We start from the raw sequence: 11,073 nt of genomic DNA, 5'->3' as shown, positions 1-11,073 counted from the left end.
AGAGAGAGACAGAAGGCAGGTGATGTGTGGTGTGGGAGCTACGTGAGAGGTGCACAGGGATGATTGCCACGGCACACGTAGAATACCAGACAAACAGATGTACGGAATTATGCAATCACACAGACACAGGTAGACAGACAAACAGACGGCAATATTCAATCGCACAGACACAGGCAGACAGACAGGCAGACAGGCAGACAGACATACCCCCCCCCCACCCCCACCCCCCCCCCCAACAAACACACAGCTCCCGTACCTGCTTTGAGAATCCCGGGTCGATGACATAGATGATACCGTCGATGGTGAGCGACGTCTCGGCAATGTTGGTGGCCAGCACGACCTTGCGTGCGCCCGGGGGCGTTGGCTCGAAGATCTTGGACTGCATGTCGGACGGCAGGTTGGCGTAGATGGGCAGCACCATCAGCTCGGCAATGCGCGACCCCAATCGCCGCACCTTCTCGTCAAGAATCTCCTGCGGGCGGCGTGAGTGAGTGAGTGAGTGAGTGAGTGAGTGAGTGAGTGAGTGAAAGTGAGTGAGCACATACGTATTTGTGTGTGTGTGTGTGTGTGAGTGAGTGAGTGTGTGTGTGTGTGTGTGTGCGTGTTGCTTTTACCTTTGCGCTCTCAATTTCCTCCTGTCCGGTGAAGAAGACGAGGATGTCTCCCAGCGGCTGCGTCTGGTGAGCGGAGCAATGCACAGGGAGCAGTCACGGTGGGTGGGGGGGGGGAAACGTGGTGAGTGGCGATGACGCACAATGACAGGTGATGATGCAGGCAAACACACACACATACAGACACAGACAGACACACACACACACACAGACACAGACAGACAGACAGACAGACAGACAGACAGACAGACAGACACACACACACACGACGACCACCATCAGAACAAGTGCGTGCGCGTGTGTGCTCGACCAGGTGGATCTGGAGAACGGTGACGACGGCTGCGTCAAGATAGTCCGCTTCCGGCGCCTTTGAGTAGTAAATCTCAACAGGAAACCGCCGCCCGGGCACGCGGAACACGGGCGCGTCGTCAAAGTAGGTGGAGAATTTCTCCGCATCCATCGTGGCGCTGGAGATGAGCAGCTTCAGGTCCGGCCGGAACCGCGCAATGTCCTTCACCAGGCCAAACAGGATGTCTGATGATGATGATGATGATGGGCCGGGGGAGGGATGTGATGAGACGGTCGAGTGAGGTGGTGTCAATGTGTGGGGAAAGTGAGCTGGGTGAACGAGACGGCCTGGGGCTTTGGCGTGACAGCAGTCAGCAGCAATAGTTCCAACACACACACAGAGAGAGACACACACAGACAGACAGACAGACAGACAGACAGACAGACAGACAGACAGACAGACACACAGTCACAGACACACACACACACACACCTGTGTGCAAGGTGCGCTCGTGTGCCTCGTCAATCATCATGGCGCAATAGGAGTCCAGGTCCGGTTCGCCGAGGAATTCGCGCAGCAGCATACCATCCGTCATGTACCTGACGCAAACGAGGAAGAAGCAGCACATTGAGCAACGCAGAGGATTAGGGATGGGCAATGCAGATAGGGAGGGCGGCATCCAAACGCGCGCACGATGTTGATGCATGCACATGGCCGTCGATTCACACACCTCTATCTCCCCGTCGTCTCCACACACACACACACACACACACACACACACACACACACACACACACACACACACACACATCTCTGTCCCTCCACATCGCCTTCCTCCACCCATCCCGGCATCCGTCCCCTCCTCTCCCTCTGGTGGTTGCCTGACTGACTTGAGGATGGTCCTCTCGGAGGTGCAGTCCTCAAAGCGGATGGAGTATCCGACATCCAGGCCAAGCTTCGTCCCCATCTCCTCGCTCACGCGCGCGGCGACAGACATGGCCGCAACGCGGCGCGGCTGCGTGCACCCAATCTTCTTTCCGCCTGAGGATGTGAAGGGGAGGTGAGGAGAGGCGAGAAAGGTAGGGGTGAGTGTGTATGTGTGCATGTGTGTGCGTATGTGCGCGCACAGATACATAGACACACCAAAAACATCACAAGTTGACGCGAACACACACACAGACACACACACACACACACACAGACACACACACACACACACAGACACACACACACACACACAGACACACACACACACGCGCGCGCGCGCAGCCCATCCCCCAGCCAGACCTTTGCAGTAGCCGGCCTCGACGAGGTATTGCGGCAGCTGCGTCGTCTTGCCAGAGCCCGTCTCGCCAACAATAATCAGGATTTGATGCTCCTTTACCGCTTCAAGGAACTGCATGCACAGACGCACGCACGCACGCACGCACGGTGAGCACGACATTGTGGTAGCATATGTGTGGTGTGGTGTGGAGACACGCTCATTGCGATGCAGTCAACTCGAACAAAGAGTAACACACACACCACCGCCACCGCCACGACCACGACCAGCCCCATCACCACCATCACCACCACCAGCGCACCTGTTCTCTGTATTTGAAGACGGGGAGCGACTTGCGGACCTCCTGAATGGACTTCATCTTCTTCTCCGCCTCCGTCTCCTTCGGTGCAGCCTGATGCAGTGGAGGTACGGACATGTGGATGAGTGGTTGAGCGGGACAACTGCAGCACGAAGAGAAGCATCACGCACACAACAGCAAACAACCAAATCAACAAACAAGCAGCCAAACAACCAAATCACCAACCAAGCAGCCAGCCAAGCAACCAACCAAGCAACCAGCCAACCAAATCACCAACCAAGCAGCCAGCCAAGCAAATCACCAACCAAGCAACCAACCAAGCAACCAGCCAAGCAACCAGCCAAATCAATAAACAACCAAACAAACAACCAAACAAACACAAACGCGAGCAAACGAACCAACGCCACCTCCACCTCACCCCTCCGCCTCCCATTTAAGGCTGACCTCCTCATCCTCGTCGCCCTGCTGCGCCTGGACAGCAGCGAGCACAAACGTGTCCTCAAGCTCCTCATCAAACACCAAGTCGTACTCCTTCTTCTCGTGGTACTTGGCCCGGTCCCGCGCCCCCGTGTGCATGTGCGCCATCTTGATCTGGTCCTCCTCCCACTGCATCTGCTCCCGGTTGCCATGCACGTGCTCATCAGGGTTCTCCTCGTACCTGATGATCACCATGGTGATGGTGGTCGTGGCGGTGATGTTGGGTGGTGGCGGTGATGTTGGGTGGTGCAGGGAGCAAAGTGAGTTCGTTCTCGAAGGCATGCAGCTATGAAGGCAGCGCAAAACAGCAAAAAGGCAGACAAACAAACCAGCACACACACAACACAACACAACACAACACAACACACACACACACACAACACAACACAACACACACACACACACAACACAACACACACACACACATGTGTGCGGACCTTCGCTTTAGGACCTCCTCCTGCTTCTTTCTGTCCCATTTCTCTTCGCGCTCGTTGACGTACTGCTCTGGCATCTCATAGTGCTCAACCTGCACATGTTGGTGATGGCGATGTGAGAAGGAGGTGGGCACATGGGTGATGTGAGAAGGAGGTGGGTGGGGGTGATGTGAGGAGGAGGTGGGCACAAGAGTGGTGCAACGTCAAGCGCACACAACACAACAAACACGACAAACACAACTCAACACATCAACACGCACACAACACAACTCAACACACAACACAACACCCACGTTGAGCTTCTTGTCGAGGTTTTGGTGTTCCTCTGCAAGTCTGAGTGATTCCTTGAGCGCGTTCAGGCGCTTCTGTTCCGCTGCCGTCAGCCGGTCTCCAAACAGGTACTCCTCGTCTCGAATCTTCTGCCGCAGCTCATCAATCTTGTCCTTCTCGCGCTTTTTCATGTATGTCATCCACGACTCGTCGCGCAGCTTGGGCATCACCTTCTCCCGGTCTTCCTTCTCCAGCGCCAGGCGCGACGTCGCCTCCTTCAGCGCCTTGCCCGAGCTCGCCATGGCAATTTTGCGTGTCTTTTCCTTGTCTTTTTGCCGCAGTCGCTCTGCCAGTGCATCCCTCTCCTCCTGATCCCGCAGCCGTTCCTCCTCTGTATCGTAAGTGTGTGCATACGTGTGTGTGTGTGTGTGTGTGTGTGTGTGTGTGTGTGTGTGTGTGTGTGTGTGTGAATGAACGAATGGCGTTAGTTGGCAGCGATGGCAGGAGGTACATGCAATGCTCATCAGGGGTGCAAAATCAGACAACAGACACACAGACACAGAAACACACACAGACACAGACACGCATGCACAGACACAGACACAGACACAGACACAGACACAGACACAGACACAGACACAGACACAGACACACACACCCATCCCCAATGTTACCGAGGCGCTTGAGCTCCTCCTCGGGATCCTCCTCTGCCCGCGCGTGCCTGGCCGACTTCTTTGCCAGCTGCACCTCCTCATCCTCCCCAAGGTCCTTTGTCCGCTTGCGAATGTGTCGCTCCTTCTTGTCCTGCAATGCGCAGTGATGTGCGTGTTTGTGTGTGTGTGCGCGCGTGAGTGGTTGAGAAGATACCGCAAGTGACAGCGCAGCAGGACCTTCAACTGGGCCCGCTGCGTGACGTGACAGGAGATGGTTGCACAAGGTCACACCGCATTATCACATCATGTCGTGTACACAATCAGGTTGCATGGGACGCACCTTCTTCTGTTGTGCTGGTCGCTGAGCAGGCTCAGTGTCGGCCTCGTCATCAACAAGGTCGTAGCTCTGCACATGGGTTCGAAGGGAAGCATAACAGCGAGTGAGCGGTTGGGGGGGGGAGCTACAGCCAGGAAGAGCGGAAGATGCGCAGACGCGAACAAGGATGCCAACTCGGATGCAAACAAGGAATCGGCACAGACACAAACACACAGACACACGGACAGACATAGACACAAACACACACACACACACACAGAGGTAGACAGACATAGACACACACACACACACACACACGGACAGACAGACATAGACACGAACACACACACACACATACACACACACATACACCCAAGCACACATACACCCAAGCACACGCCAACAAACACCAACACACAAACACACACCTTGTTGCGGCGTTGGAGTTCGAGGGCTGCGCGCTCCTGTGCGCGAGCGCGTGCTGACGACGCAGATGACGCCTTTGGCAATCGCGACCACAAGTCTTGAGCAAACGTGCGGGCAACCCTGCCGCACACCCAACACAACGTGCGAGATCCCCATTGGTCAATCAAAAAAGAAAAAAAAAAACACATTCAGCGCATTCAAATACACAACATCACACCCCCTGACACACTATCCTTCCCACAGCAGCCATCCACTCACCCCTCCGACACACACACGCCAACATCATGCATGCACACACACAACACGAGCACATTGTACGCACTGTTGGTTTGAAACAGCGCCAGAGGCTTCGAGGATATCCAGAATTGCCGCCGCAGACGACGCCTTGGATGCAGACGCCATGATGAACTCCGCTACCGTCGAGTCGGAGAAGCCAAGCACATTGTGCAGCTCGTCCGACACCCACTGCTTCAAACTCATCGTGGCTGTGTGTGGTGTGATGTGAAGCGTGCGAGCGTGTGATGTGAGTGTGCGAGTGGAACGTTCTCCGCTTCCGCTTCTCGTCTCTGTTGTGTGCTGGTGGTATCGATTCGACTGAATTCAGTCGATAGAGGTGGAGAGAAATGCGGTTTATGCTGTTGCAGACGGCGGTCACTTCCCAACGACGATCGACTGTTTCCACCGCTCCCAACAAAGATGGGGGACGAGTCCAAGAAGCACTCCAAGAAGAAGCAGGACAAGAAGAAGAAGAGTGCGTACATGTGTGTCGTGTGTGGTGTCTCACGTGTGTACATGTGTGTATGTGTGACATGTGTATGTGTGTGTTTGCAGGTGTTCGTTTGTATGCGAGTCTGCGCGGATAAGGTGTGATTGGAGTCATTTTTTTTTGAATTTGACATATGCACATCACATACACATCACATGCACATCAATGTGTAGAAGCGTCGAGTAGCAGTGCCGGTGGCGGCGGGGGCACGAGCCCAAAAGCAAAGAAGAAGAACAAGAAGAAGGCCCCAGCCAAGAACCCAATCACCATTGTACGATGTGCTTTTGCTTTTGCTTTTGTTTTCATCCGACACATCTTCTTTTTACCCAACAGCACACACACACACACGCACCCATACACGTATGCACACACATACGCGCACACACGTGCACACTCACTCGCATACGCACACGCACACTCACTTGCATACGCACACGCACAATCCTTCGTTCGTTCTCACTCTCCATCGCTGCCCTTTCCTTTGTGCAGGAGCTGGAGCGGATTCGAATGCTGGAGAAGAACCCAACGCTGCGGTGGGAACATGCCAAACAGGACCCGGCAAAGGAGGTGGAACGGCTGAAGAAGTACAAGGAAGAGCGCAGGCAGCGATATCGAGAGCACCGCAAAAAGGTGGTTGAAGCCGCAAAAGCACAGCGAGGACCAACCTTCTCGTTGCGGCCGCCAGCATGAGTGCAAATTGGGAGAGAAAGAGAGAGAGAGAGAGAGAGAGAGAGAGAGAGAGAGAGAGAGAGAGAGAGAGAGAGAGAGTGTGTGTGTGTGTGTGTGTGCATGTGCGTGTGATAGTGTGTGTGTGTGTGTGTGTGTGTGTGTTGTAGAAGCGTGTGTGTGTCTGTCAGTACGTACGTGACTGTCTTGAAAGGCACGCTCGGGTGTTATCCGCGTTCCAGTGCTCTTCCTTCTCGTGCGTAGCATCTGTTTCCTCTACGTTTTGAACTTCACATGCTTCCACTCCTGTGTGGCGGCCGTGCGCATGCTGAGCGTGCCATTGTCACCCTGTTGCCCACTTTCCCCTTCTGCATCGCCGCGCAATCGATAGCCGGTCTATCTTGTTGTTGCGATGGTCTATTGAAGCAAGTAAATGATACACTACTCGAAAGCAAATGGGGCCACATACGCAAGAGGAGACAAAGTGCACACTCAGGCACCCTTCGACATATGCACAATGTTGACGCACAACTGCACACAACTACAAACATAAAAGTAGGAGACACACGACACGACACACACACACACACAACTACAAACACGAAAGTAGAAGACAAACGACACTGCACTACACACACACACACACACACGCACACACACACACACACACACACACACGCACACACACACACACGCACACACACACACACACACACACACACACACACACACACACACACACACACACGCGTACGTGTCACATCTCGATGCTCACACAGGTGTTGCTGCATCAGAAGACAACGTGCTGGTCCAAGAGCGTATCGACGGTGCGTTGTGCAAGGCCCGTGTATGTGCATGGTGTGAGCTGCAGCAACGCAGCACGCTCATCATCAGGGATACCGTCGCACGCCGACGACGATACAAACGCGCGCATCGTATCCGCAGTCACGACTTTGCCCTGGACATGTGCGCAACACGTGACGTGTGTTGACATGTGTTGTTGAAGTGAGCGTGAGTTTAGCGTGAGTGGGTGCAAGGGGAAAAGGAAAAGGCAGATGAAGGACAAGGAATTGCACACACAGACACAGAGACAGACACACACAGCCACAGAGACAGACACACACATACACACACACAGCCACAGACACACAGAGACACAGAGACACAGACACACACACACACACACCTGCGTGTGTTCCTTGAGCTTCTCGTATGGCTTCTCCACGCCGTGCTTGCGCATGACGGTCTGTATCGGTTCAGCCAGCAGCTCCCAGTGTCTGTCCAGCTCCTGAGCCATCGCATCCGCGCACACGTCGACCTTCGCCAGTCCGCGCAGGGCGGAGGTATAAGCGATGGCGGCGTTGGCGAGGGCAGTACCCATGTTTCGCTGCACTGTCGAGTCTGTCAGGTCGCGTTGCAGCCTGGAGATGGGCAGTTTTCCCGCGAAGAACGCCAGCAGCGCATTTGCCACGCCGAGGTTCCCCTCGGAGTTCTCAAAGTCGATGGGGTTGACCTTGTGTGGCATGGTGGACGAGCCAACCTCCCCGGGCAGCTTGCGCTGCACCAGGTACCCCAGCGACACATATGTCCACATGTCGCGATCAAAGTCCATGAGCGCCGTGTTGAAGCGCTGGTATGCGTTGAAGAGTTCCGCGTTGTAGTCGTGCGGCTCAATCTGGGTGGTGAACGCGTTGGGGGTGAGCCCGAGCGAGGCCACAAAGTCCCGCCCGGCCGCCAGCCAGTCCACGTGTGGATATGCAACCGCGTGCGCGTTGTAGTTGCCGACCGCGCCGTTGAGCTTGCCCATGATGGCGGCTGCGGCAACCTGGTCGTACTGCCGCTTCAGCCGCACCGCAAAGTTGGCCAGCTCCTTGCCCATCGTCGTAGGGGTGGCGGGTTGCCCGTGGGTGCGGGCCATCATGGCGACGCCCTTGTGCTCGCGTGCCAACGCCGCGAGCTGCTCGACGATGCGGCGCATCAGCGGCAGCAGCACATCGTCGCGCGTGCTCTTCAGCGCCAGGGCCCACGAGAGGTTGTTGATGTCCTCGGAAGTGCAGGCAAAGTGCAGGAACTCCACCACGTTTTCCAGCTCGCTGACGCCTGCAAACTGCTCCTTAAGAAAGTACTCGACGGCCTTGACGTCGTGGCGCGTGGTGCGCTCAATCTCCTTGACGCGGCGCGCGTTGTCCAGCGTGAAGCTGTCGCCGATGGCGCTGAGCTTGTCGCGCGCCGCCCGTGAGAGCGTCACCTCTGGTATCTGCTCGTGCTTGGCCAGGAACAGCAGCCACGCCACCTCCACTCGCACGCGGTTGCGAATGAGCCCAAACTCGCTGAACGTTTGTCGCAGGGCGGCCGTCTTCTCCGCGTATCTGCCATCAATTGGCGATACTGCCGTCAGCTCCGACAGCGGCAGCGTGCCTTTGCTGTTCTTCTCCATTGCAACTCGCGTCCTTGGGTATGTGTGTGTGTGTGTGACTGCGTGTGTGTGACTGCGTGTGTGTGTGACTGTGTGTGTGTGTGACTGCGTGTGTGTGTGCGTGTGTGACTGCGTGAGCGTGGCTATGGCAGCTTGTGAAAGTGCATGTGGGCAGATCAAACACACCTAAGCAAGTGCGCAACACCCACCCAAACGCCGCACTGGCTGACCTTTTGCTCCCCTTGAGCTTCGTTGTAGAAGATCAACGAAAGATGCCCACCATTTCTCTTCAACCAAGGTGGCGGTGCGCCCGATTCTGCTCATCGCTCTTTGTGTTGTTGTTGTGCGTGTTGTTTTGGTTTGGATTCCTGGAATCGATTAGCCTCTCCTCACTTCGTCGCACGCTCCCACGCACTCGCTTCCCGCTCATACTCACTGACGTGCACACGATTGCACGCACTCACGATTGATTGCGCGCACTCACACTCCCCCCCCACTCAAAACGCAATTGCACGCACATTCACACAACAGGAGTGACCTACTCCTTCTCGCCAGATCATTGCAGTTTTCCTTCATTTCAGCACGACATTACTGGGCCTTGCTGTAAGCTGTAAGTCAAGCACAGCACCGTCGTGTCACGTCTTCCCGCTTTGTGGTGGCGTTGTCTGTCAAATGTCGTATCACACCCACGAGCTCGCTTTCCCACCACCGTTCTTGGAAAGCGCTTGCCTCACATTAATTGTCCTTGCTTGCATCGATTACCCTTGCATCACTTGCCCTTGCCTCTGTGGCGCTTGCCCTTCTCTGTCTCATTCACATCACAACCAACCACCCATCAAACCACCACCAACCATCAACCACTTGCCACATTCGTTGAACAGAGGCATTATTTTCCCCACCATCCATCACCACCACCTCTACCACCACCTCTACCACCACCACCACCACCACCACCTCTACCACCACCACCTCTACCACCACCACCCCAACCACCACTACCTCAAGCACAACCACTACTAGTATGACAGCGCCAGGGGGAAGCAAGTCGGTGGCCCAGGTCATGAGCCGCGTGGATGCGGCCACGTTCAACCGGCTCGACTTCCGACGCGTGAAGCCCGAGGCGTTGCCCGAGTACGGCCGCGGGCGGATCGTCAACCGCTACTTCGACATCCTCCCGGCACCAGAGAGCAGGGTGAAGCTCTCTGTCGTGAATGGCGATGAGGCAACGGAGTACATCAACGCCAACTACGTCAAGGGCGCCAACGGCAACGCCCGCCACTACATTGCGGCGCAGGGCCCGTTGCCGGCCACGAAGCACGCTTTCCTGCGCATGATCTTCGAGCACCGCAGCTCCGCAGTGGTGATGGTGACGAACCTTGTGGAGGCCGGGCGCACCAAGTGCGAGCAGTACTGGCCGCACAACGTGGGCGAAGAGGTGGAGCACGACGGCATCCACGTGAAGCTGCTTGCGCGGGAGCAGGACGCAGGGTTTGTGCGCAACGAGCTCCAGCTCACACACAACGGCGAGACGCACCGCACCATGCACTTTTGGTACAACACGTGGCCCGACCGCGGTGTGCCGACAAAGGACGGCAAGATGTTCACCGCCAACGTGCTCAAACTTGTTTTCGCCGTGCGCAAGCACCGCAGCAAGGCGGACCGCTTCCGCTCCCCGGCAGTCGTGCACTGCAGCGCTGGCGTGGGGCGAACGGGATGCTTCGTGTGCATTGATCAGGCGTTTGGCGCCATTGAGCGCGGGCAGAGCGTGGACCTGGTCAAGTTGATTGACGAGAACAGGCGGCAGCGCATGGCATTTGTGCAGACGGAAGTACAGTACCTGTTTGCACATCGCGCCATCTCGGAGTATGCGCGCTGGTACCTCGTCAAGGGCCACAAGCACGCGCAACAGCAACAGCAGCAGCAGCAGCAGGAGAAGCAGGAGAGGAAGCAGCGGCACGCGCAGGAGGCGGCGCCCAACAAGCGGGCAGCCCAATCCACAGCAGCAACAGCAACGACAGCAACAGCAACGACAGCAATGACATTCAAGGCCGTGACGGGGCTCGGCACCACCACCACCACCACCGCTGCAGTGCAGAAGGAGGTGGAGGAGGAGAACGATGAAGCAGGCGAGACACGTGCGACTGGTGCGAGTGCAGAAGACCAGCTGTT

General features: G+C 56.1%; 4 protein-coding genes across 4 annotated transcripts in view; 2 read left to right on the top strand and 2 right to left on the bottom strand.

Moving 5' to 3' along the window:
- The window catches only part of PTSG_06886 (ATP-dependent helicase), an 8,473-nt gene extending 2,800 nt beyond the window's left edge, over positions 1-5,673 (bottom strand). The window contains exons 1-14 of the mRNA XM_004992228.1: positions 5,379-5,673; positions 5,059-5,176; positions 4,655-4,720; positions 4,336-4,465; positions 3,685-4,052; positions 3,395-3,483; positions 2,925-3,138; positions 2,484-2,573; positions 2,188-2,296; positions 1,791-1,941; positions 1,393-1,499; positions 922-1,145; positions 615-677; positions 257-472 (exon numbers count right to left, since the gene is read on the bottom strand). Of these exons, the coding sequence (XP_004992285.1) occupies positions 257-472; positions 615-677; positions 922-1,145; positions 1,393-1,499; positions 1,791-1,941; positions 2,188-2,296; positions 2,484-2,573; positions 2,925-3,138; positions 3,395-3,483; positions 3,685-4,052; positions 4,336-4,465; positions 4,655-4,720; positions 5,059-5,176; positions 5,379-5,536 (2,103 nt within the window). The 5' untranslated portion in view covers positions 5,537-5,673. The remainder of the gene's footprint in view (positions 1-256; positions 473-614; positions 678-921; positions 1,146-1,392; positions 1,500-1,790; positions 1,942-2,187; positions 2,297-2,483; positions 2,574-2,924; positions 3,139-3,394; positions 3,484-3,684; positions 4,053-4,335; positions 4,466-4,654; positions 4,721-5,058; positions 5,177-5,378) is intronic.
- Positions 5,674-5,752: 79 nt separating this feature from the next.
- PTSG_06885 (uncharacterized protein) lies at positions 5,753-6,512 on the top strand (the record flags this gene model as incomplete). The annotated part of the gene is made up of 3 exons (XM_004992227.1): positions 5,753-5,807; positions 5,996-6,093; positions 6,312-6,512. The coding sequence occupies 3 exons, from the start codon at positions 5,753-5,755 to the stop codon at positions 6,510-6,512; spliced, it is 354 nt and encodes a 117-aa protein (XP_004992284.1).
- Positions 6,513-7,278: 766 nt separating this feature from the next.
- Positions 7,279-8,925, bottom strand: PTSG_06884 (adenylosuccinate lyase; the record flags this gene model as incomplete). The annotated part of the gene is made up of 2 exons (XM_004992226.1): positions 7,279-7,446; positions 7,675-8,925. 2 exons carry the CDS (start codon positions 8,923-8,925, stop codon positions 7,279-7,281), a joined length of 1,419 nt encoding a protein of 472 aa, XP_004992283.1.
- A 481-nt stretch (positions 8,926-9,406) lies between these two features.
- The window catches only part of PTSG_12502 (uncharacterized protein), a 4,627-nt gene continuing 2,960 nt past the window's right edge, over positions 9,407-11,073 (top strand). The window contains exons 1-2 of the mRNA XM_004992225.1: positions 9,407-9,514; positions 9,786-11,073. The exon at positions 9,786-11,073 is cut by the window's right edge and continues 58 nt beyond it. Coding sequence (XP_004992282.1) covers positions 9,926-11,073 — 1,148 coding nt within the window. The 5' untranslated portion in view covers positions 9,407-9,514; positions 9,786-9,925. The remainder of the gene's footprint in view (positions 9,515-9,785) is intronic.

This window comes from Salpingoeca rosetta (assembly GCF_000188695.1).
Source record: "Salpingoeca rosetta unplaced genomic scaffold supercont1.17, whole genome shotgun sequence".
In the NCBI taxonomy this organism is placed as follows: domain Eukaryota; class Choanoflagellata; order Craspedida; family Salpingoecidae; genus Salpingoeca; species Salpingoeca rosetta.
The sequence above is the reverse complement of the archived record's forward strand: the minus strand, read 5'-3'. Positions and strand labels throughout refer to the sequence as shown.